This window comes from Lissotriton vulgaris, unplaced genomic scaffold, assembly GCF_964263255.1.
Source record: "Lissotriton vulgaris unplaced genomic scaffold, aLisVul1.2 SCAFFOLD_2196, whole genome shotgun sequence".
NCBI lineage: Eukaryota > Metazoa > Chordata > Amphibia > Caudata > Salamandridae > Lissotriton > Lissotriton vulgaris.
The window spans coordinates 27,227-48,589 of NW_028240745.1; the positions used below are offsets into that span (position 1 = coordinate 27,227).

The window sequence follows — 21,363 nt, forward strand, 5'->3', positions numbered from 1 at the left end:
GTCCCAAGCAATCGGGCCATTGTCACGAGAAGGAGGACTGTGACATGATCTTTCTAAATGTTAAGATTTGGTGGGTCGGTCACGTCAGTCCTTACCATTGACCCACTGAATATGGGAGCAAGCACTTGAAACATGTGTTCAGTGTTCCTTGGGTTTCATCTTCAGTGGTGTATAACCTTCTTGTTTGCAGCCTCCTCATTTATTTGTTGTCCACAGGTGACGCCATGAATAACCAGGCTGCTAAGGGGCAAGTGAATCGCCTGCGCTGGGACTTGACGACCGAGCAGATCACCGCTATGACTGCTGACCTTATTGAGAAAACAAAGAGCGTCTACGACACAGTGGGTTCGCAGGATCTGGAGGCCGTCTCGGTGGAGAGCACTCTGAAGGTGCTGGCTGACGTGGAGGCGGAGTACACAGGTAGGGTTCTGACAGCTTCTGGTTCAAGCTTCAGACCTTGTCGGGTATGTGTTGGGTTTAAAGAGGACAGTGGTGGTTGTGTGGCATTTTAAGGTGCTGGCTGATGCGGTGGTGTAGTAAGAGCGTAGTTTTTCAATTCAATTTCAATTTCAAAGTTACTTTATTCGAGTTTTTCTCATAAAAGCACTTACAATCACAAATATAAAAACATTCATCAAGAAAGCACTTCAGTTAAATAAAACTTTGATAACAATCTGATAGTTTAAAACGTAAATATCGTTTACAGAATGTAAATTTACACATAAAAATACAGATAAAAATTATCAAGTAAAAAACGAGCATTTGATACAATAAAATACAATCAATTGCCTAAAAACCTCTGTCTGATGGCCCATGCCCATCCCAGGAATTTTGCTGTAGCTATTACTAAAGGCAATAAAGTGCTAGTACGTATGATTCTTAGAGCTACAACACTACTGGTGGTGCCTAGGTTCTTGCACAGTGGTGATAGCCAAATACGCCTGGGTTCTGCGTAGGTCTGCAAGCAAATAAGAAGTGACCAGTTGTTTATGGGTTTGGTTGGGGGTGCACGTAGTAAAAAGAGTCCAGAGAGAATGATGTTTGTGTGCAAAAAGTGTCTTCTTTATTCAAGTTTTCTTATCAAAAAGCTCCACATTTATCAACATACATCAGCCTGATGTATGTTGATAAATGTGGAGCATTTTGATAGCCCATAAACATTTGAGTGATCTGGAGCTCTGTCGCGTCACTCAGCAGCTGACGCAGGGGTTGCTTGCACGAAATTCTTTAATTACTGCTGAACTGGGACTACGGTGCGGCATCTGAGGACCCGCTGCTGCTTTTTGCTCTTGGTGGAAGAAGTGACCAGTTGTTTCCTTGAGAGCTCCACAGGCTGGACAATTGCTGATAAAGGAATCCCCCCCCCCCCACCCCCACCTGCCTGTCAGAGATCTAAGGGGAAGGGCACCCGCTCTGAGCTGGAAAAGGAGCTTCCTGTCCCTTGGTGTAGATCTGGCGTCCCAGTAAAGTTCTAGGCTAGGATTTAGCTTCGCTTCTAGGAAGCCTCCAGCCATGGACGCTGCTACTGATACCTCTCCAATTCTGAGCGGCCACCCTCTCCTAGTAGATCTCTTTTAGGACTTTTTTAGTTGGAATTGAGGCTCCCATCGAGCCTTCCCAAAGCATTTGAAGACCAAGATCACCCAGCATTACTCTAAAAACATTCAGCCAGGCAATTTTGTGGAACACGTTCGCTTTAATTATGTCTAGAAACCCCTCAGCATAATGTAAAAGCTCAGGTGTAGTCCAGAGCCTCCGCCAATATAAAATTGGACGGAGCCTGACCAGATCTACAACAGCCTTCCTACCCAGATCGTACCTGAGTGGAAGCAATGGAGTACTTTTAGGGACACCAGTAATAGAGCGGTAGAACTTATTTTCCGATAGCTGTAATGACTGGATCTTCTCAAAGCCCCACAGCTCAGCACCGTATAGTGCAGAGCCGAGGACCTTGGCCTCATACACCTGCAGTGCCGGTTTAATTGGTTTAGTCTTAGATTTTCTGTGCTCTGAACCAAGAACACCAGCCAATTGTCTATGTCTTAAAACTACGGTGTCTATATGCTGGGACCACCTAAGACCATTAGTTACATGGATACCCAGATACGTAAAGGCATTAACTATCTCTAGTGGGCGATCATTCATGACTAGCTTAGATCTAAAACTTCGATGGGGATAAAAAACCATAAGCTTAGTTTTGGCCACATTAACTTCTAAGCCGTGCTCCCCACAAAATTGGTCAAAAATAGATAGTGCACGCTGTAGACCACTCGGGGTCTTTGATAAAATCAGAGTGTCGTCTGCAAACATTAAAATCGGTATCTTAGTACCAGCTAATGAAGGTGCATCCGCATTTGCAGACAACATGCGAGCCACGACTCCGTTAATGTACAGAGTAAAGAGCGTGGGAGCCATTGAACACCCTTGCCGAACTCCCCGCTCCACCGGGAAGTCTGCGGTAACCATTCACTGCCCCCCCCCCACTGAATCTTGGCAAAGTTTGCTTCATGGAGGCGCATTAACATTGTCAAGAGTTCTTCTGGTAGACCCAGGTTCTTCAATACCGACCGCAGCTTAGACCTAGGAACCAGGTCAAAGGCAGCCCGCAAATCTACAAAAGCCGCGTACAGGCTGCCCTTGCCCAGCAACACAGTTCTCCACTGTAATAAAGTAAATCGGAAAACCTGGTCCACCGTACTGGTGGATTTGGGAAACCCCGCTTGAAATGGAGACGGGGCGTTCTTCTCCTCAGCCCAGTCCAGAAGCCTATTGACAACCATCCTCCCAACCACCTTTTGAATGGTGTCAATTAGGCTTATGAGCCTATAGTTCCCTGGTTGAGAACGGTCTCCTTTCTGAAATACGGGTATTATAACTGCTCCTTGCCAAGATGTCGGTATATGTGCACCCTGTGCCACTGCATCAACAAAGAGAGAGATATACTTACTCCAGCGTGCTTTATCATTAGTAAAGAATAAAGAGATCCGCCGGCACCCCGTCTAAACCTGGGGCTCTACCACCAGTCACTGTACTAAGGGCTATCATTACTTCCTTACTACTGAAAGAGTTTTCTTTATAATAAACAGGGCTGAAGTCAGCCATCAAGATGCCAGACTGACTTTCAGCATACTGGGGCTTAAAATAGTTAACCCAGCCCTCCTCCGGTACATTGTTATTGGGAGGGTCGGGTACCCCCCCCCCCGCCCCACATTACAATATTCCAAAAGGGCCTGGAGTCTTTTTTTTCCACTTGCATCCTTTAGCTCTTGCCAGTGGAGCTCGTCCCACAATTTCTTAGCTTTAGATATACTATCCTTATATTCTTTTCTGGCGATGCGAATAGCCGTCAATTCTCTCCCCTTGATCGCAATACCTAGAGCTAGACAGGCTTTCCTACACTGGGTATTATACCACTTTGCCGGCCTGGGGATTTCCTTTCTACTCCTCTTTACCGATTTCAAAAAATGATTCCTGATAACAGAGAAAAGGTTGTCATGGATTTTAGTTACATTGTTCATACCTGGTACGGTAGTATTAGCTTGTTCCATAGCCGTTATGGCTCTATCCACCTCAGCATTAATATTATCCATAGACTGTTGGTTGGTCACAACATGTGGCCATTTTAACCTACGCATATCGTTTGTCGGAACAATCAAAGGGACGCTAACCACCTCGATAATCAGGGTCGCATTATCAGATGTCCACCATTTGTGCTCTACACACAGCGGATTGTGATCACTTTCGATCCTCCATTTGACTTCCATGTCACAGACTAATTTCCAAAGGTTCATACTGCACAAAACATAATCAATTCTGCTCCTATGGCGCCCATTGTCGAAAGTACATGCCCCGGTCTTGTCGCTCATGGTCCTCCCGTTTAGTGCCCTTAAACCCCTTTCATAGCAAATAGCATTTAAACAGATAATATCCCCGGACCAGCGAGTAACAGGCTTCAAATCTAGTTTGGGGACTCCCCATTGCCTGTCCTCTTCGTCCTCAGCAAAATCGTCACAGATGGCCAAAGGTTCGAAGGTGAGGTTCAAGTCACCAGCTATAATAATATTGTTATCCAAAGAATGGGTTTCAAGAAGGGAACCCAGAGCCGCTAGAACTTCTGACCTCCCTCCCTTGTTACCCCTGGCATAGACATTGTAGATATCAAACCAACCCAGAGGGCCCAAGTCCACTCTGATAAGTTGGATATCATTACTTCCAATGTCTACCGCCTTGACAGTTGGTGACAAACTCTGCCGGACCCATATGGTCAAGCCACCCATGGGTCGCCCCTTGGGACCTTTTATTGCTGGAACAAAATAGTTCAAGTATCCCTGAGCAAAAGAGGGTGGGCACAGCCACGTCTCCTGGAAAATGCACACGACAAAGCTATTAACAAAGTTGAGCCAATCCTGGGATTCCTGCTTGGATTCCATGAGACTAACTTGCCCACACATCCCTAATGCTGTCAAATGATCTTGGGGGAGTGACTACTGGGGGAATAGTAAGAGCAATGGTATTAGAGATGGCTGCTACAGAGTCAATGTTACCATTCGCCATGTCAGCCAGAGGTAAAGGATAAACAGGCCAGGTGTCGATTCCGTCCTGTAGTTGACAACTAGGTGAGTCGCAGTCGTTGAGGCCCGAAAGAGCATTAAATCTGTTTGTGACCTCAACATCTGGGATATCTCCTGGGCCACCTCTCACCCAGGATCCATTAGGTTTCATAGGTATGGTGTTCCACCCGCCTGTTCCCCTGGGAAACCAAGGGTTATTAACAGGAATCCTATTCATATGATTCCTGTTGCTAGAGGTACCCTGGTTTCCTGGTCTGTAAAAAAACCCAAGGGGCAATATTTCAATGCCATGTCCCCCCATCATTGTGCTTCGCTCTGCCTCCCTAAGGATCCTAGCTACTGGTCGCCCTCTCTAGTCTTCCTAGAGTGTCCCAACCATGCAACTCGGCGGGCCATAATTATGTTATGACCTACCATATGGCCACCTTCAGTGTTTTGTGAAAGCCAGTATGTGACCTTGTTTTTCAGTTGGAGAAAGTCCTCTCTTTCTCCTTGGCGGAGAGGGGGGACATTGCTTAAAATTATCACTAGAGGAGTACTTTGTGGGGGTAAATCTAGGACGGATCGATTACCTGTACCCCGGGTCAACTTGTTGGAATGAATAGGGCCAGTCGCCAGTAGAGCTGGTTGTACACCAATCTCCTAGTGCGACTGCTGATTCCCCGTGAGGCACTGACTTCCCTCAGTGCCCAGGGCTATAACCTTTGGGTCTGTCGGTCTGTTATCACTATTAATCACGGGGCCTTTGACTGTTGGAAATGTAGATTCAGATGAAACTAATTCTGGGGGATCGTTATTATCTAACTGTTCACTTGCATGTATAGTGTCAACTCCCACCTTTTTGTTATCAGTTAGAGAATGTAACATTTTAGAATTGTTAGCGGTGATTTGTTCAAGCTTACCTAAATTGGCGTTGATTGTTTTCAATCTCTCTATAAGAGGGAGTATTAGGGAATCTAATTATCTGTTCTACCTGCCCTATCAATGTCCCCTCTCCTTGTGCGGCAGTTGTCGGTCTTATCATAGGATGTAATTGGCCGGTTTTTGGCAGGAAGGCTATACATTTATTCTTCTGTGCAAGAGTGTCGGTGTGTATATGGGTCTGAACACCCAGAGGTTTGGCCCTTTATTCACTAATTTGGGAATTTTTGCTCGTTTACCTTTCTGTCCCCCACCCCCCCCTCGCTTTCTTTTTCCTGTCGGTATATTACTTAGGGATGTCAAATCAGTTATATGACAAGCGGGTTTAATCGGGGGGGGGGGTATCTTGCAAGGGACAGGTTCCTCCTGGATAGCACTACCTATCTTTCAGTTCTGTGTGCTATTCCCCAGAGAGATGTTACTAAGTGAATCAGGCCCTATACTAACCTCTGGTAGTCCCAAGTCACTTAGACGTTGACTTAAACGGTTCTCAGGGGTTGTACAGAGCTGGATTAATCCCAGGGAGGACCGTTTAGAGAATATTTCAGTCGAGAGTCTTTTTTCAACGTCAACTATCTCTTGGTCCAGGGCAGCTGAGACCCGAGTGATGTAATTGTCTAGGGTTCCCATAAGACTTCCACTGATGGATTTAGAACCTGGCTTCCCCATTTTATCCAGCTGTGCGGCCATGTTTTAAGAACAATTCTCTAAGGGATAAAAAAGACAAAATGCAAAAATAATAAATGAAACAACAAGTGTGAGAAGTTGGCCTGATATGTAGTGTTTCCAATTCTGGAACCACTGGGTATCAGTCCAAACAAACCCCAAAGATGTCTGGTTGTAAGTCAACCTTGTTAGACAAGCTATCCTAGTGGTAGCATGGACTAAGCAGCCTAAAGGCTAAACTTAAGAGGTCGTGTTAAGCGAGCTGTTTTACCACATACAATCCTGTAATCAAATGAAAGGACACCACACAAGTATATATTGTAAAAATATATGTATTTATTTCTAAATTACTCCCCAGTACTCTTTATGAGGAAAGGGGCACAAGCGTTAAATCAAAAGCACTGTTAAACATATAAAGTTGGCACAATTATGGCTGAGGGCGGGGGGCCACTCAGACCATATACTAAAAAAATGGTATAAGTAACACTTATCGAATATTGGTTAGGCCTAGGGCCTAGAGATTCGCTGGGAGCAGTCAGGACAAGCAATGAAGAAGTCGGGAGTAGCCCACAGGATACGGGTGCAGCACGGAAAGTGCGGCGCGCACCAATGTAAAGTCAATGGTGCGTAAAAGTTAGTTAAAGTGAATTAAATGATACTTCCGCTGAACCTAGGAACACAAAACTTCAGACACAGACCCTAGAGGTGTGTGCCAGTGTAAGGACACCGGCGTTGCAAAGTTACCTCACCCACAGGCCGTGGATGCAGAGGGTCGAAGTGGCGTCGGGTTCTGTCACGCAGGTTCTTGGTGCTTGGAGCTGTTGCAGCTGCAGGCGCTGTGAAGCAGAAGTGTCCGGTGCGATCCAAGGGTGGATCGAAGTAGAAAGGTACCTGAAAGCAGAGGGGACAGAGCCTGGGTCACTCAGCAGTGACCAGGGTGGAACCAGGACGGAACCAGGCAATGTCGGGCGCAATCAGGCGGTTGTCGATAGGCTTCTCTCCGCTGTCACGTGGGCTCTGGGGCATCTGCGACGTCCAGGAGCAGGTCACGATCTGTCCCACGTAGGCTCTCGCCGTCAGCACCGTCGGCTTGAAGATTGTAGCAAACAGCACTTGGCAAAAGCAATCCACGCGGAACCGGGAGATTGCTTATCACTCGAACCAGGAGGGTCAGAGTGGGTGCTCCTTTTCACGGGAGCTGGTGCAGATCTGGAGCAACCAGAAAAGCAGGTCGGATTTCAAGTTTCGTCGGCCCAGGGGCCACAAGCCAGCTGGCAAGTGACCGGGCCAACGCGTCGAGCACACACAGGCAGAAGGGCCCCACGCAGCACTCGTCGAGTGTGGAGGGGTGAGCTTTGGTGCAAGTGGAGCTCGGGGCTGGGGCTTCTCAAACCCCGGTGTACAGCTTCGAGGGTCACTCGTGGGCTGCACGGTCAGCGTCTCGTGGCCTTTTCAAGATGGCGTGCCCCACGCTTCCGGTCGCCTCCACGGGTCTCAGCTCTGCAGGGACTGTGGATCGGGCAGGTAGAAGGCAGGCAAGCTTGATCTCGTCGATCTCTGTCGCTCGAGTTCCGGCGGGAACTGCAACAAAGCAAGGGTCGAGGGCTGGATGGTGCCTGTTTGCACAGGGTGGTCACTCCTTGACCACAAGGGAGATTCTTCAGTCTTCTCACGTCGTGTAGAAAGTCGAAGGGTCCAGATTTCGTTTCTTATGTTTCTTCAGGATGATCTGAAGTCCGTTGGGACTGCTCCCCCTCTTATTCGAATCTAGGGGGTTGGACATCCTGCTAGGTCCCCTCCTATGGGTGGGACCCAGGAAGGGGGTGGTTACACCCCTCTCCTTTGATCCTGGCCGCGCTGGGACAGGGGCTGGGAGGCCCCAGAACCGGTTTGGCCGGATCCTGCAAGGGGCAGCCTTGTGCTCCCCAGGCAGTGTCTGGTTTCTTTGAAACCTCCCTACTCCAATCCACTATCTCCTGTCTGGGGTGGTTTGACACCGCCCTGTGACAGGAAACTCTTTGTCCAGGCCTCCTCTGCCGGGTTTCGGTCAGCAGCAGGAGGCCAGACCCGTGTCTGTGGCAGGGGCATCCATTTTGTGGATCTGAGGCTCATTTTAAATCAACCGCGTTTCAGTAAAGTAACATGTCTTCTCCCTCTAGAAGGGTGGAATGCTATCCCCGTCGCCAGAACTGGCGAGGGGATAGTATTCCAATTCGTATGACACCTTACACGACATGTTTTGATAAAGCCAAACCAAAGTTGCTATATAACCGCGAGGATTATAATGCGCTTAAGAGTATATGGTATGGCATTATCCCGGATCAGCTTAGGGAGTTGTTCCCGACAGCTGCAGACAGGCTCAGCTCATGCCAGAGCACCATCTCACATAAAACCACGCACTCTGCCTCCAGGATTGATGAGGCCTTCCATAGGAGTGACTCACAGGCTATATATGTGTCCAGATATAGGTTTAGATATAGGTATACTATATCTAAGCAAGGGGTGAATACACCCACTTGCCCCAGCTGAGTGTTCAGCCAGTTGTGTCAATTTAGATAGCCAGCCAGGGGTGGCAAAAGATATGCTGCAGCCCCTGGTAGGCCTTGGATGCACCTATGCCCTGGGCACCTATAGTGCACTGTACAGGGGCTGATAAGGTGACCCAAGCCAATCTAGTTATGCACCTAGGGTACATGGAGTCCATTTTACAGAGAGAGCAGATAGCCTGGGGCCCTGATTAGCAGGGACCCAGGCCAACTAAGTCGAAAACCAGCTAAACACAGGGCAAAAAAATCTGGGGTAACCATAGTCAGGTAGCCACCTTCCTACATAACCCCCCCCCAAACGAAAGGAGATAAGGCTATCCTTGGCCAGGTAAGCCTTTATTGCCTGAGTGGCCATATAAGGAAGTACCTGCACTAGCATGGGTACCCCCTGTCTCATGGTCCACTAAGCAGTCCCTCACCCTAGGGGTATTAGAGGGTCTCCACCATAGGGAATCACTACCTTGGGTGTGTTTATGCAAAGTTAAAGGCTGGTTTGGATATGGAGTATTGAAGGGAGGCTCCACTATTTTTGGGCTCAACTTCCTCCAATTATCTTCCACCATATGTGCCTTTCTTTCTTCAACTGAGTTGCACTGAGCTCTCAGGGTCAACCTCTGGCTACCTAAAGCTGGAGGCTGGGTCCCTCTGTTTGGCTTGCTGGAGGGACAGTTCAGGTTTGGGCCCTTTGGGTCCCAGGTTTGGCTGTGCCCAACAGAATCCATCTGTGGGAGGTCCCTAACTATTTTTAAGGGGGCTCCCTCAGGAGTTTTTAAAGTTTTCACCTTACTAGGCCTACTAGTTTTGGTGCCCCTAATCTGTTGATGGGGGTGCTTTATTTGACAGGGGGCCCTCTGGGTCTCACTGTCCTTCTTGTCCTCTGCAGCCCTGGGCTGACTAAGGCAAGGTAGAGAGGGGCAGGTTACCTGCTCCAGACTGGATCCCACCTGAGAAGGGTCCACTGCCATCAGAGGCTCTGTCAGGCCAGGCCTAACAACCTCTGGGGCAGTTCCTTCATCAGGGGTAAGATCAGTTCCCTGAGGAGGCTGATCCTGTCCTACTGTCTGGTGAGGGGGAGATTTCTCTTCCTCCTCCATGCTCTCAGTTTGGGTGGAGTGATCCATCATTTCAGGCTTCACAACACACATATCTGTTTGAGTTTGGGCTGTGGCCATCACAGCCCCACCAACCTTTTCAGGAGGAGACTCAGTTTGGGTTTCTGCTGTTATCATAACAGCTTTGCTATTCTGTTTGGGAAGAGCTTCTGGTAAAGATGGGGCAGAGAGTTGCTCAGCCCTACCAACCTTTTCAGGGAGGACATCTTGGATTGGGGCCATAGCCAGTACAGCCCCACTAACCTTTCCATTGGAATTTACCATTCTAGAATGGATTTCCTGTTCAACCTCAGCCCAGGCTGAGATTTCCAAATCATTACCCAGTAGACAGTCTACAGGCAAGTTTGGTGACACTGCCACTCTCTTTGGGCCAATGACACCTCCCCAGCTGAGACTTACTACTGCCATGGGATGATTGGTTTGGATGCCATCAATGTTTGTTACCTGGTATGTGGCACCTGGTAAAAGTTGCTTAGAGGGGACTATACAGTCAGCCACCATGGTGATGCTAGCCCCTGTGTCTCTAAAAGCTTCAACTTTCAAACCATTGATGATGGGTTCCTGTCTATATTTGCTCAAGGTATTTGGGCAAACAGAGAAGTTGGCAAACCCCATGCCAGTCTCGTAGACAAGATCATTTGGGGATGGAGACCTGGATAGGCCAGGGTCCCCTTGGGCTCCAAAAGTAAACCCACCCAGATTCCTGGGTGTGCTCCCACTTCCTGGGGGATTACTGCTGACAGTAACAGGAGGTGTTGGAGCTGGCTTTGGAGGTATGTTTTCTTTATTGCCATTCTTGGGACAACAGCTGTCTGTTTTGTAATGCCCAACCTGTTTACAGGCATGGCAATAAGGCTTTTTCTCTGTTGAAGAAGTGTCTTGGGACCCACCCCCCTTCTTGGAGTTTTGGGGCCCTGGGGAAGTGTTTTCTTTACTTTTATCCCCACCCTTATCTTGAGGCTTGGTAGACTCCTTCTTCTGGTTATTGTCCTGATTCTTAGGCCTAATCCTGGTTCTGACCCACTTATCTGCCCTCTTTCCCAATTCTTGGGGAGAGGTCAAATCTGAGTCCACCAGGTGCTGGTGTAAGAGCTGGTTCTGACAATTACTAAGGATCTGCTCCCTCATAATCAAATTATACAATCCTGTGAAGTCATGTACTTTGCTGCCATTCAGCCAACCCTCCAGAGCCTTAGTTGCACAATCAACAAAATCAGTCCAGTCCTGAGTCTGTGTCTTCTGGGTATCTCTGAACTTTAACCTGTACTGTTCAGTGGTTAAGCCAAACCCATCTATCAGAACACTCTTCAGGACTTTGTAATTGCTGGCATCCTCATGTCTGACAGTGAGGAGCCTATCCCTCCCTTTCTCTGAAAAGGAGTACCATAAGATTGCTGCCCACTGTTCCTCAGGAACCTGCTGTACCATGCAGGCTCTCTCCAGAGCAGTCATCCATTTGTGGATGTCATCCCCTTCCTGATAGGGGGGCACAATCTTTGTCAGGTTTCTACTATCATAGGACCTGGGTTTCTCTTTAGGAATTTTGCTGCCACCAGTGGCATCTAAGCCACTTATTTTTTTCTCCCTTGCCAAGGTAAGTTTAGCTTGTTCCAAGGTAAGCTTAGCTTGAGCCAGGGCTACCTCTTCCCTCTCTATCTGGAGTTGGACAGCCCTCATTCTGGCCCTATGCTCTTTTCTCTGGGAGGAAGTCATTCCTCTTTGAGATTCTCTTGAGGCACTAGAAAGGTGAGAGTCCCCTGATAGAGATCTCTCCCTTCTATTACCTGGGAGAATTAGGTTATGAGATCTGGGGTGGTGCTGGCCCCCCCCATTCCCATGTAGGTCCAAGTTGGCCTGGTTAAGGCTGGCAACCTGTACCTGGTTTCCCCTCTGATCCTGATCTTCAGGCTCTTCTAAATCAGAGCCTTCCTCTTCCTCTTCCTCCTCTACTACATCATCATCTGGAAGACCCTCATTCTCAGGGGAGTTTATCCCTTCACCTGATTCTAAGGGAGCCTGACTCACCTTATCTAGGTCATCCTTTTCTAGGAGAGCTATTAGGGAAGGAATGGTAGGGCCTCTGCCCTTTTTTAGCCCCCTGGCTGTGCACAAGGCACTCAGGTCTTTGTGGCTAAGGTTGTCATATCTGGATGTTGTCCCTATAGGATCAACTTCTACAGGAGCAGAGCCTGAGGCTCTACCTGTATCAGACATGACTGCTAGTGAGGTGTAAGTGGTGCACTTACCTACACTAAGTGGTTTCCTACTGTACCTTGCTAGTGAGTTGTAGTCAGGGTGTGCTACTCCCTTTAATCTACAACTACTAAGTTCAGTAGAACTTAATATGCTAAGCTTTTGATTTATATGTACCTAGAGGTACTTGATGTGATCTTTCAATTTGATAAAGATTGCAATGGTAAAACAAACAGCAAGCTCAAATCCGCACCGCTGCACACCAATGTGAGAAGTTGGCCTGATATGTAGTGTTTCCAATTCTGGAACCACTGGGTATCAGTCCAAACAAACCCCAAAGATGTCTGGTTGTAAGTCAACCTTGTTAGACAAGCTATCCTAGTGGTAGCATGGACTAAGCAGCCTAAAGGCTAAACTTAAGAGGTCGTGTTAAGCGAGCTGTTTTACCACATACAATCCTGTAATCAAATGAAAGGACACCACACAAGTATATATTGTAAAAATATATGTATTTATTTCTAAATTACTCCCCAGTACTCTTTATGAGGAAAGGGGCACAAGCGTTAAATCAAAAGCACTGTTAAACATATAAAGTTGGCACAATTATGGCTGAGGGCGGGGGGCCACTCAGACCATATACTAAAAAAATGGTATAAGTAACACTTATCGAATATTGGTTAGGCCTAGGGCCTAGAGATTCGCTGGGAGCAGTCAGGACAAGCAATGAAGAAGTCGGGAGTAGCCCACAGGATACGGGTGCAGCACGGAAAGTGCGGCGCGCACCAATGTAAAGTCAATGGTGCGTAAAAGTTAGTTAAAGTGAATTAAATGATACTTCCGCTGAACCTAGGAACACAAAACTTCAGACACAGACCCTAGAGGTGTGTGCCAGTGTAAGGACACCGGCGTTGCAAAGTTACCTCACCCACAGGCCGTGGATGCAGAGGGTCGAAGTGGCGTCGGGTTCTGTCACGCAGGTTCTTGGTGCTTGGAGCTGTTGCAGCTGCAGGCGCTGTGAAGCAGAAGTGTCCGGTGCGATCCAAGGGTGGATCGAAGTAGAAAGGTACCTGAAAGCAGAGGGGACAGAGCCTGGGTCACTCAGCAGTGACCAGGGTGGAACCAGGACGGAACCAGGCAATGTCGGGCGCAATCAGGCGGTTGTCGATAGGCTTCTCTCCGCTGTCACGTGGGCTCTGGGGCATCTGCGACGTCCAGGAGCAGGTCACGATCTGTCCCACGTAGGCTCTCGCCGTCAGCACCGTCGGCTTGAAGATTGTAGCAAACAGCACTTGGCAAAAGCAATCCACGCGGAACCGGGAGATTGCTTATCACTCGAACCAGGAGGGTCAGAGTGGGTGCTCCTTTTCACGGGAGCTGGTGCAGATCTGGAGCAACCAGAAAAGCAGGTCGGATTTCAAGTTTCGTCGGCCCAGGGGCCACAAGCCAGCTGGCAAGTGACCGGGCCAACGCGTCGAGCACACACAGGCAGAAGGGCCCCACGCAGCACTCGTCGAGTGTGGAGGGGTGAGCTTTGGTGCAAGTGGAGCTCGGGGCTGGGGCTTCTCAAACCCCGGTGTACAGCTTCGAGGGTCACTCGTGGGCTGCACGGTCAGCGTCTCGTGGCCTTTTCAAGATGGCGTGCCCCACGCTTCCGGTCGCCTCCACGGGTCTCAGCTCTGCAGGGACTGTGGATCGGGCAGGTAGAAGGCAGGCAAGCTTGATCTCGTCGATCTCTGTCGCTCGAGTTCCGGCGGGAACTGCAACAAAGCAAGGGTCGAGGGCTGGATGGTGCCTGTTTGCACAGGGTGGTCACTCCTTGACCACAAGGGAGATTCTTCAGTCTTCTCACGTCGTGTAGAAAGTCGAAGGGTCCAGATTTCGTTTCTTATGTTTCTTCAGGATGATCTGAAGTCCGTTGGGACTGCTCCCCCTCTTATTCGAATCTAGGGGGTTGGACATCCTGCTAGGTCCCCTCCTATGGGTGGGACCCAGGAAGGGGGTGGTTACACCCCTCTCCTTTGATCCTGGCCGCGCTGGGACAGGGGCTGGGAGGCCCCAGAACCGGTTTGGCCGGATCCTGCAAGGGGCAGCCTTGTGCTCCCCAGGCAGTGTCTGGTTTCTTTGAAACCTCCCTACTCCAATCCACTATCTCCTGTCTGGGGTGGTTTGACACCGCCCTGTGACAGGAAACTCTTTGTCCAGGCCTCCTCTGCCGGGTTTCGGTCAGCAGCAGGAGGCCAGACCCGTGTCTGTGGCAGGGGCATCCATTTTGTGGATCTGAGGCTCATTTTAAATCAACCGCGTTTCAGTAAAGTAACATGTCTTCTCCCTCTAGAAGGGTGGAATGCTATCCCCGTCGCCAGAACTGGCGAGGGGATAGTATTCCAATTCGTATGACACCTTACACGACATGTTTTGATAAAGCCAAACCAAAGTTGCTATATAACCGCGAGGATTATAATGCGCTTAAGAGTATATGGTATGGCATTATCCCGGATCAGCTTAGGGAGTTGTTCCCGACAGCTGCAGACAGGCTCAGCTCATGCCAGAGCACCATCTCACATAAAACCACGCACTCTGCCTCCAGGATTGATGAGGCCTTCCATAGGAGTGACTCACAGGCTATATATGTGTCCAGATATAGGTTTAGATATAGGTATACTATATCTAAGCAAGGGGTGAATACACCCACTTGCCCCAGCTGAGTGTTCAGCCAGTTGTGTCAATTTAGATAGCCAGCCAGGGGTGGCAAAAGATATGCTGCAGCCCCTGGTAGGCCTTGGATGCACCTATGCCCTGGGCACCTATAGTGCACTGTACAGGGGCTGATAAGGTGACCCAAGCCAATCTAGTTATGCACCTAGGGTACATGGAGTCCATTTTACAGAGAGAGCAGATAGCCTGGGGCCCTGATTAGCAGGGACCCAGGCCAACTAAGTCGAAAACCAGCTAAACACAGGGCAAAAAAATCTGGGGTAACCATAGTCAGGTAGCCACCTTCCTACAACAAGTTAGCCCTTAGTGATTGACAAGATGCCCAGTTCACCTATGAGTAGAAACGGGACCTTATGCAAGATCTTAGGGGGGTGGCCCAGCCCGGCCTCGTCAGGCCCCGGACGGCCCGCCCTTTGCCCGGGCTTCGTCCCGTGCTTCGTCCCGCGGTAGCGTTAGGGGCGTACCTCAAGTAGGAGGAGGAAGGGTCGGGAAGAGGCACCAGGTGCGCGAGGTTGACACAGCGCAAAGACCTCTGGGCCTCGCAGTCCCGCACCCCCGTGAGTGTCCAGATGGAGATAAGACAATAGGCAAACCAAACAGCAGCTCCAGGTATCGAAGTACAATGTAGACTTGTAATTCAGCTACAGTCCCGGTTGATGCAGGAGTGAGGGCTTTAAAAACACCAGTCAAAATTAATGCAAGTTCCACGACTACGTGCGGCTCCTGTGTAGCGGGGGCCGCAAGTCGTATTTAAGTTCGGCACGGAACCGCCAGTAAGAGCGTGGTGTTCTGCTAGAGCCCTGGTCAAGCTTCGGAAAGCATAGGACATGTGTTTTACACAAGAGGATGGCATTTGTGTGTGGCAACTGAAGGTGATGTCGAACATGAAATTAGATTACTCTAGTAGGATTCTTCTTGGCTTACAACCTCACTACAGAAGATTACTGGAGGTCCAGGGCTTGTGTGTTGCAGCTTTGATACAGGTGACATTGAAGGGGAGTAAACGGGTAGGGTTCTTCCAAGCGCTGGTTCGAGCTTCAGAATGCAGTGTGTGTATTTTAAAGGGACACGCATGAGCACTTGTTTGTATGTGTATGTGTCGGCGGAAGGTGCTGAAACTCCATGTTCTACTTGCATCCATTCCAACGCTGCTGTTTCGGCTAGGACCTAATTGCAGCAAGGGAAGGGTCCTTTTATGAAACTTACATTGACATCTTTATTAACTTTTGGAAAACAATTAAAATGAACTTTAAAAAAAAAACTTGCTGTGTCTACTGCATGGGCTTTCAGCACGCCCATTCGTTTTGATTAGTTCCTTTGTTTTCGTTGGTGGATAGTGTACATTTGTCTATCCTTTTGCTGTTTTGGTCACGCCCTTGAGACTGGCCCTGTTACATGCATCACTTCACTATCGGCTATATAGGTTAGTTTAGCCTGGGCTCGAGGACTGCAAATCATGTACTTGCAAGAGGGGATGCTGTTTTTCATCCTATAACATTTTTGGTTTCATTCGCTCAAATGTCCAAACCTCAAATAATATATTTACTTAATGGAGTGTAGTTTAATAAGACGGCAGATAGTAAGATCAACCTATTTACATTGTGCACAGCACCACCTGAGCACCAGCGCAGCACCACCACGCCATCACTCAGCATCAGTGCAGCAAGCACCACCTCGCCCTCAGGGCAGCACCACCTCTGCATCAGCACAGCACCGCCAGTGCAGCATCAGTGCAGTAGCACCTCAGCATCAGTGCACCACCACCTCGGCACCAGCGCAACACCACACCGCCAATAAAGCGACACCTCAACATCCGCACAGCACCATCTGAGCATCAGCATAGCCCCACCTCTGCATCAGCACAGCACCGCCAGTGCAGCATCAGTGCAGTAGCACCTCGGCATCAGTGCACCACCACCTCAGCACCAGCGCAACACCACACCGCCAATGCAGCGACACCTCAACATCAGCACAGCACCATCTGAGCATCAGCATAGCCCCACCTCTGCATCAGCACAGCACCGCCAGTGCAGCATCAGTGCAGTAGCACCTCAGCATCAGTGCACCACCACCTCGGCACCAGCGCAACACCACACCGCCAATGCAGCGACACCTCAACATCAGCACAGCACCATCTGAGCATCAGCATAGCCCCACCTCTGCATCAGCACAGCACCGCCAGTGCAGCATCAGTGCAGTAGCACCTCAGCATCAGTGCACCACCACCTCGGCACCAGCGCAACACCACACCGCCAATGCAGCGACACCTCAACATCAGCACAGCACCATCTGAGCATCAGCATAGCCCCACCTCTGCATCAGCACAGCACCGCCAGTGCAGCATCAGTGCACCACCACCTCAGCACCAGCGCAACACCACACCGCCAATGCAGCGACACCTCAACATCAGCACAGCACCATCTGAGCATCAGCATAGCCCCACCTCTGCATCAGCACAACACCGCCAGTGCAGCATCAGTGCAGTAGCACCTCAGCATCAGTGCACCACCACCTCGGCACCAGCGCAACACCACACCGCCAATGCAGCGACACCTCAACATCAGCACAGCACCATCTGAGCATCAGCATAGCCCCACCTCTGCATCAGCACAGCACCGCCAGTGCAGCATCAGTGCAGTAGCACCTCAGCATCAGTGCACCACCACCTCGGCACCAGCGCAACACCACACCGCCAATGCAGCGACACCTCAACATCAGCACAGCACCATCTGAGCATCAGCATAGCCCCACCTCTGCATCAGCACAGCACCGCCAGTGCAGCATCAGTGCAGTAGCACCTCCGCATCAGTGCACCACCACCTCGGCACCAGCGCAACACCACACCGCCAATAAAGCGACACCTCAACATCCGCACAGCACCACCTCTGCATCAGCACAGCACCGCCAGTGCAGCATCAGTGCAGAAGCACCTCCGCATCAGTGCACCACCACCTCAGCACCAGCGCAACACCACACCGCCAATGCAGCGACACCTCAACATCAGCACAGCACCATCTGAGCATCAGCATAGCCCCACCTCTGCATCAGCACAGCACCGCCAGTGCAGCATCAGTGCAGTAGCACCTCCGCATCAGTGCACCACCACCTCGGCACCAGTGCAACACCACACCGCCAATGCAGCGACACCTCAACATCAGCACAGCACCATCTGAGCATCAGCATAGCCCCACCTCTGCATCAGCACAGCACCGCCAGTGCAGCATCAGTGCAGTAGCACCTCAGCATCAGTGCACCACCACCTCGGCACCAGCGCAACACCACACCGCCAATGCAGCGACACCTCAACATCAGCACAGCACCATCTGAGCATCAGCATAGCCCCACCTCTGCATCAGCACAGCACCGCCAGTGCAGCATCAGTGCAGTAGCACCTCCGCATCAGTGCACCACCACCTCGGCACCAGCGCAACACCACACCGCCAATAAAGCGACACCTCAACATCCGCACAGCACCACCTCTGCATCAGCACAGCACCGCCAGTGCAGCATCAGTGCAGAAGCACCTCCGCATCAGTGCACCACCACCTCAGCACCAGCGCAACACCACACCGCCAATGCAGCGACACCTCAACATCAGCACAGCACCATCTGAGCATCAGCATAGCCCCACCTCTGCATCAGCACAGCACCGCCAGTGCAGCATCAGTGCAGTAGCACCTCCGCATCAGTGCACCACCACCTCGGCACCAGTGCAACACCACACCGCCAATGCAGCGACACCTCAACATCAGCACAGCACCATCTGAGCATCAGCATAGCCCCACCTCTGCATCAGCACAGCACCGCCAGTGCAGCATCAGTGCAGTAGCACCTCCGCATCAGTGCACCACCACCTCAGCACCAGCGCAACACCACACCGCCAATAAAGCGACACCTCAACATCCGCACAGCACCACCTCTGCATCAGCACAGCACCGCCAGTGCAGCATCAGTGCAGAAGCACCTCCGCATCAGTGCACCACCACCTCAGCACCAGCGCAACACCACACCGCCAATGCAGCGACACCTCAACATCAGCACAGCACCATCTGAGCATCAGCATAGCCCCACCTCTGCATCAGCACAGCACCGCCAGTGCAGCATCAGTGCAGTAGCACCTCCGCATCAGTGCACCACCACCTCAGCACCAGCGCAACACCACACCGCCAATAAAGCGACACCTCAACATCCGCACAGCACCACCTCTGCATCAGCACAGCACCGCCAGTGCAGCATCAGTGCAGAAGCACCTCCGCATCAGTGCACCACCACCTCAGCACCAGCGCAACACCACACCGCCAATGCAGCGACACCTCAACATCAGCACAGCACCATCTGAGCATCAGCATAGCCCCACCTCTGCATCAGACACACCACTAGTGCAGCCCCATTTCAGCACCAGAGCAGCCCAACCTCAGCAGCAACTCGGCACCAACGCAGCACTATTTTAGCATCAGCATGGCATCGCCTCAGCACAGCACCAACTCAGAATCACTCGGCACACCTAGCTCGGCAGCCGCTGAGCACCAGTGCAGCACTACAACCTCAGCATGACTTGGCACCAGCACAGCATCACTCATCACAGCATCACTCAGCATCACTCCGCATCAGCTCTGTATCACTCCGCATCAGCTGAGCACCACCACAGCATCAGCACAGTACCAGCTGCTCATCAGAGCAGCACCACCAGTGCACCAGAGCAGCACAGCCTCAACATCAGCACAGCACCCCCTCCGCATCAGTGCACCTCAGCAGAAATTCAGCACTAACGCAGCACCAGTTCGTCATTAGTGCACCACCACTGCAGCATCTCCTCCACACAGCTGCAGCTGAGCATCACTGGGCATTTTTCAGTCCTCTTCTTAGGAATCTCTGAAGTTTCATTCATATGACAAACCAGAAGGACCTTTCATCTGAGACCAAGATGTCTATAGAATGAGGAGAAACCGACAGAAACCTCAGCAGACTTCCATCACCTGCTCAGCTGTCATCACACCAAGTTTCTGGGTTTATACAAGTGCGGTCTGAGGGCCCGAGGTGGGCAGTACCCATGCGGTGTAAATGCACCAGCCCGAGTTGCTGTGCGAGCTGTTGTGCCTCAGCATCTCTTGCTCGCTAGGTTAGTTGAAAGTGCACCTGGGGCGGCCGCGTATGACAATTCACTTTCATCCTGGGGCAAATTCTCGGAGTCTAATGATGTGCGGTTCTAATGGAAGTTTAGGAGAAATGGGTGTGGTGAAACTGGATTTGTGGACGACTTTCCATCAAGCCAGTTGACCCTTGTTTTTCGCTTTCGATGGCATTCACCAGGCTAGTGAACCGATCCTGATGAAATCTCTTCATGCTGAAAAACGCTGTGCATCAAGTTTGGTTTTATCCGATTTCTGCCACCCTCTCATCTTCTGGACTACCCCCCTTTCCTCTAGGTAGGGCTTGAAATCCATGCACAGCGGATTATGATCGCTTTCCATTCTTTTCACTACGGACATGTCTACCAGTTTGCTCCAAACCCTGATATCTATCAGGAAATAATCAATTCTACTGGATGCCCGCCCATTATCAAACGTGTTATTTCCAGCACGATCAGAGAATGCGCGACCATTTGCGGCTCTGAGCCCTCTAGCTAAACAGAGGCTCTTCACTTGAATAGCAACCGTACTCCATTTTTTAACTGCAGTAGTCTCAAGCTGGGGATACCCCATTTACAGTCCTCTTCCTCGGCAAGAAATTTATCCTCCTGGCCCAGGGGTTCAAAAGTAGTATTTAAATCCCCCCCAATGATAATGAACTGTTCTATGGGCAGGGATTCTAGCTCCTGTTCAAGGACCGTTACTACTTCTGAGGACTTTCCCCCTTTAACCTCCCTGGCATATATATTAACAAGCATTTACAATGCAATGGTTTCGCCTTTGGAAAAGTTTGAGCTATTGGCATTGTAAATGACAAAGTTTGTATTTATGTGTTGGTTTAAGAAATAGAGAAGTAAATGGCATTGTTATTTACATTGCCATTTGATTAATTTCTCTCAAATGTGAGACTTATTGTATCCTACGGACGAGTTTAGCAGACAGCAATTACTACCACACACACACCTAGAGCCACACACACACAATGCGGCCACACATACACACACACACACACACACTCAGATTTACACACACACAGACACCCAGAGAAACACACACACACCCAGAGTCTCCCCCCCACACACACACCTAGAGCCACATACACACACACACACCCAGAGCCACACACATACAGACACACATCCAGAGCCGCACAAACACACACCCCGAGAGCCATACACACACTCAGTCACACATAGACCCAGAGCTACACACACCCAGAGCCACACAAACACACACACCCAGAGCCACACAGACATCTAGAGCCACACATACACTTAGAGCCACATACACACACTCAGAGCTAGCCACACATACACACCCATAGCCAGCCACACACACACTCTAAGACTCACACACTCACCCAGAGCCACACACACACACATACACTCAGAGCCACACACACACACCCAGAGCCACACACACACCGATAGCCACACACACACCCACCCAGAGCCACACAGACTCACACACCTAGAGCCACACATGCGCCACATACACACACATTCAGAGC

At 50.2% G+C, this 21,363-nt stretch overlaps 1 protein-coding gene across 2 annotated transcripts in view; it reads left to right on the forward strand.

Annotated features, from left to right (window-relative positions):
- THOP1 (thimet oligopeptidase 1) overlaps positions 1–21,363 on the forward strand; it is a 165,427-nt gene that overhangs the window by 5,404 nt on the left and 138,660 nt on the right. For both annotated transcript variants that reach the window (XM_086947950.1, XM_086947949.1), the window contains exon 2: positions 217–420. In XM_086947950.1, coding sequence (XP_086804076.1) covers positions 225–420 — 196 coding nt within the window. In that variant the 5' untranslated portion in view covers positions 217–224. The remainder of the gene's footprint in view (positions 1–216; positions 421–21,363) is intronic.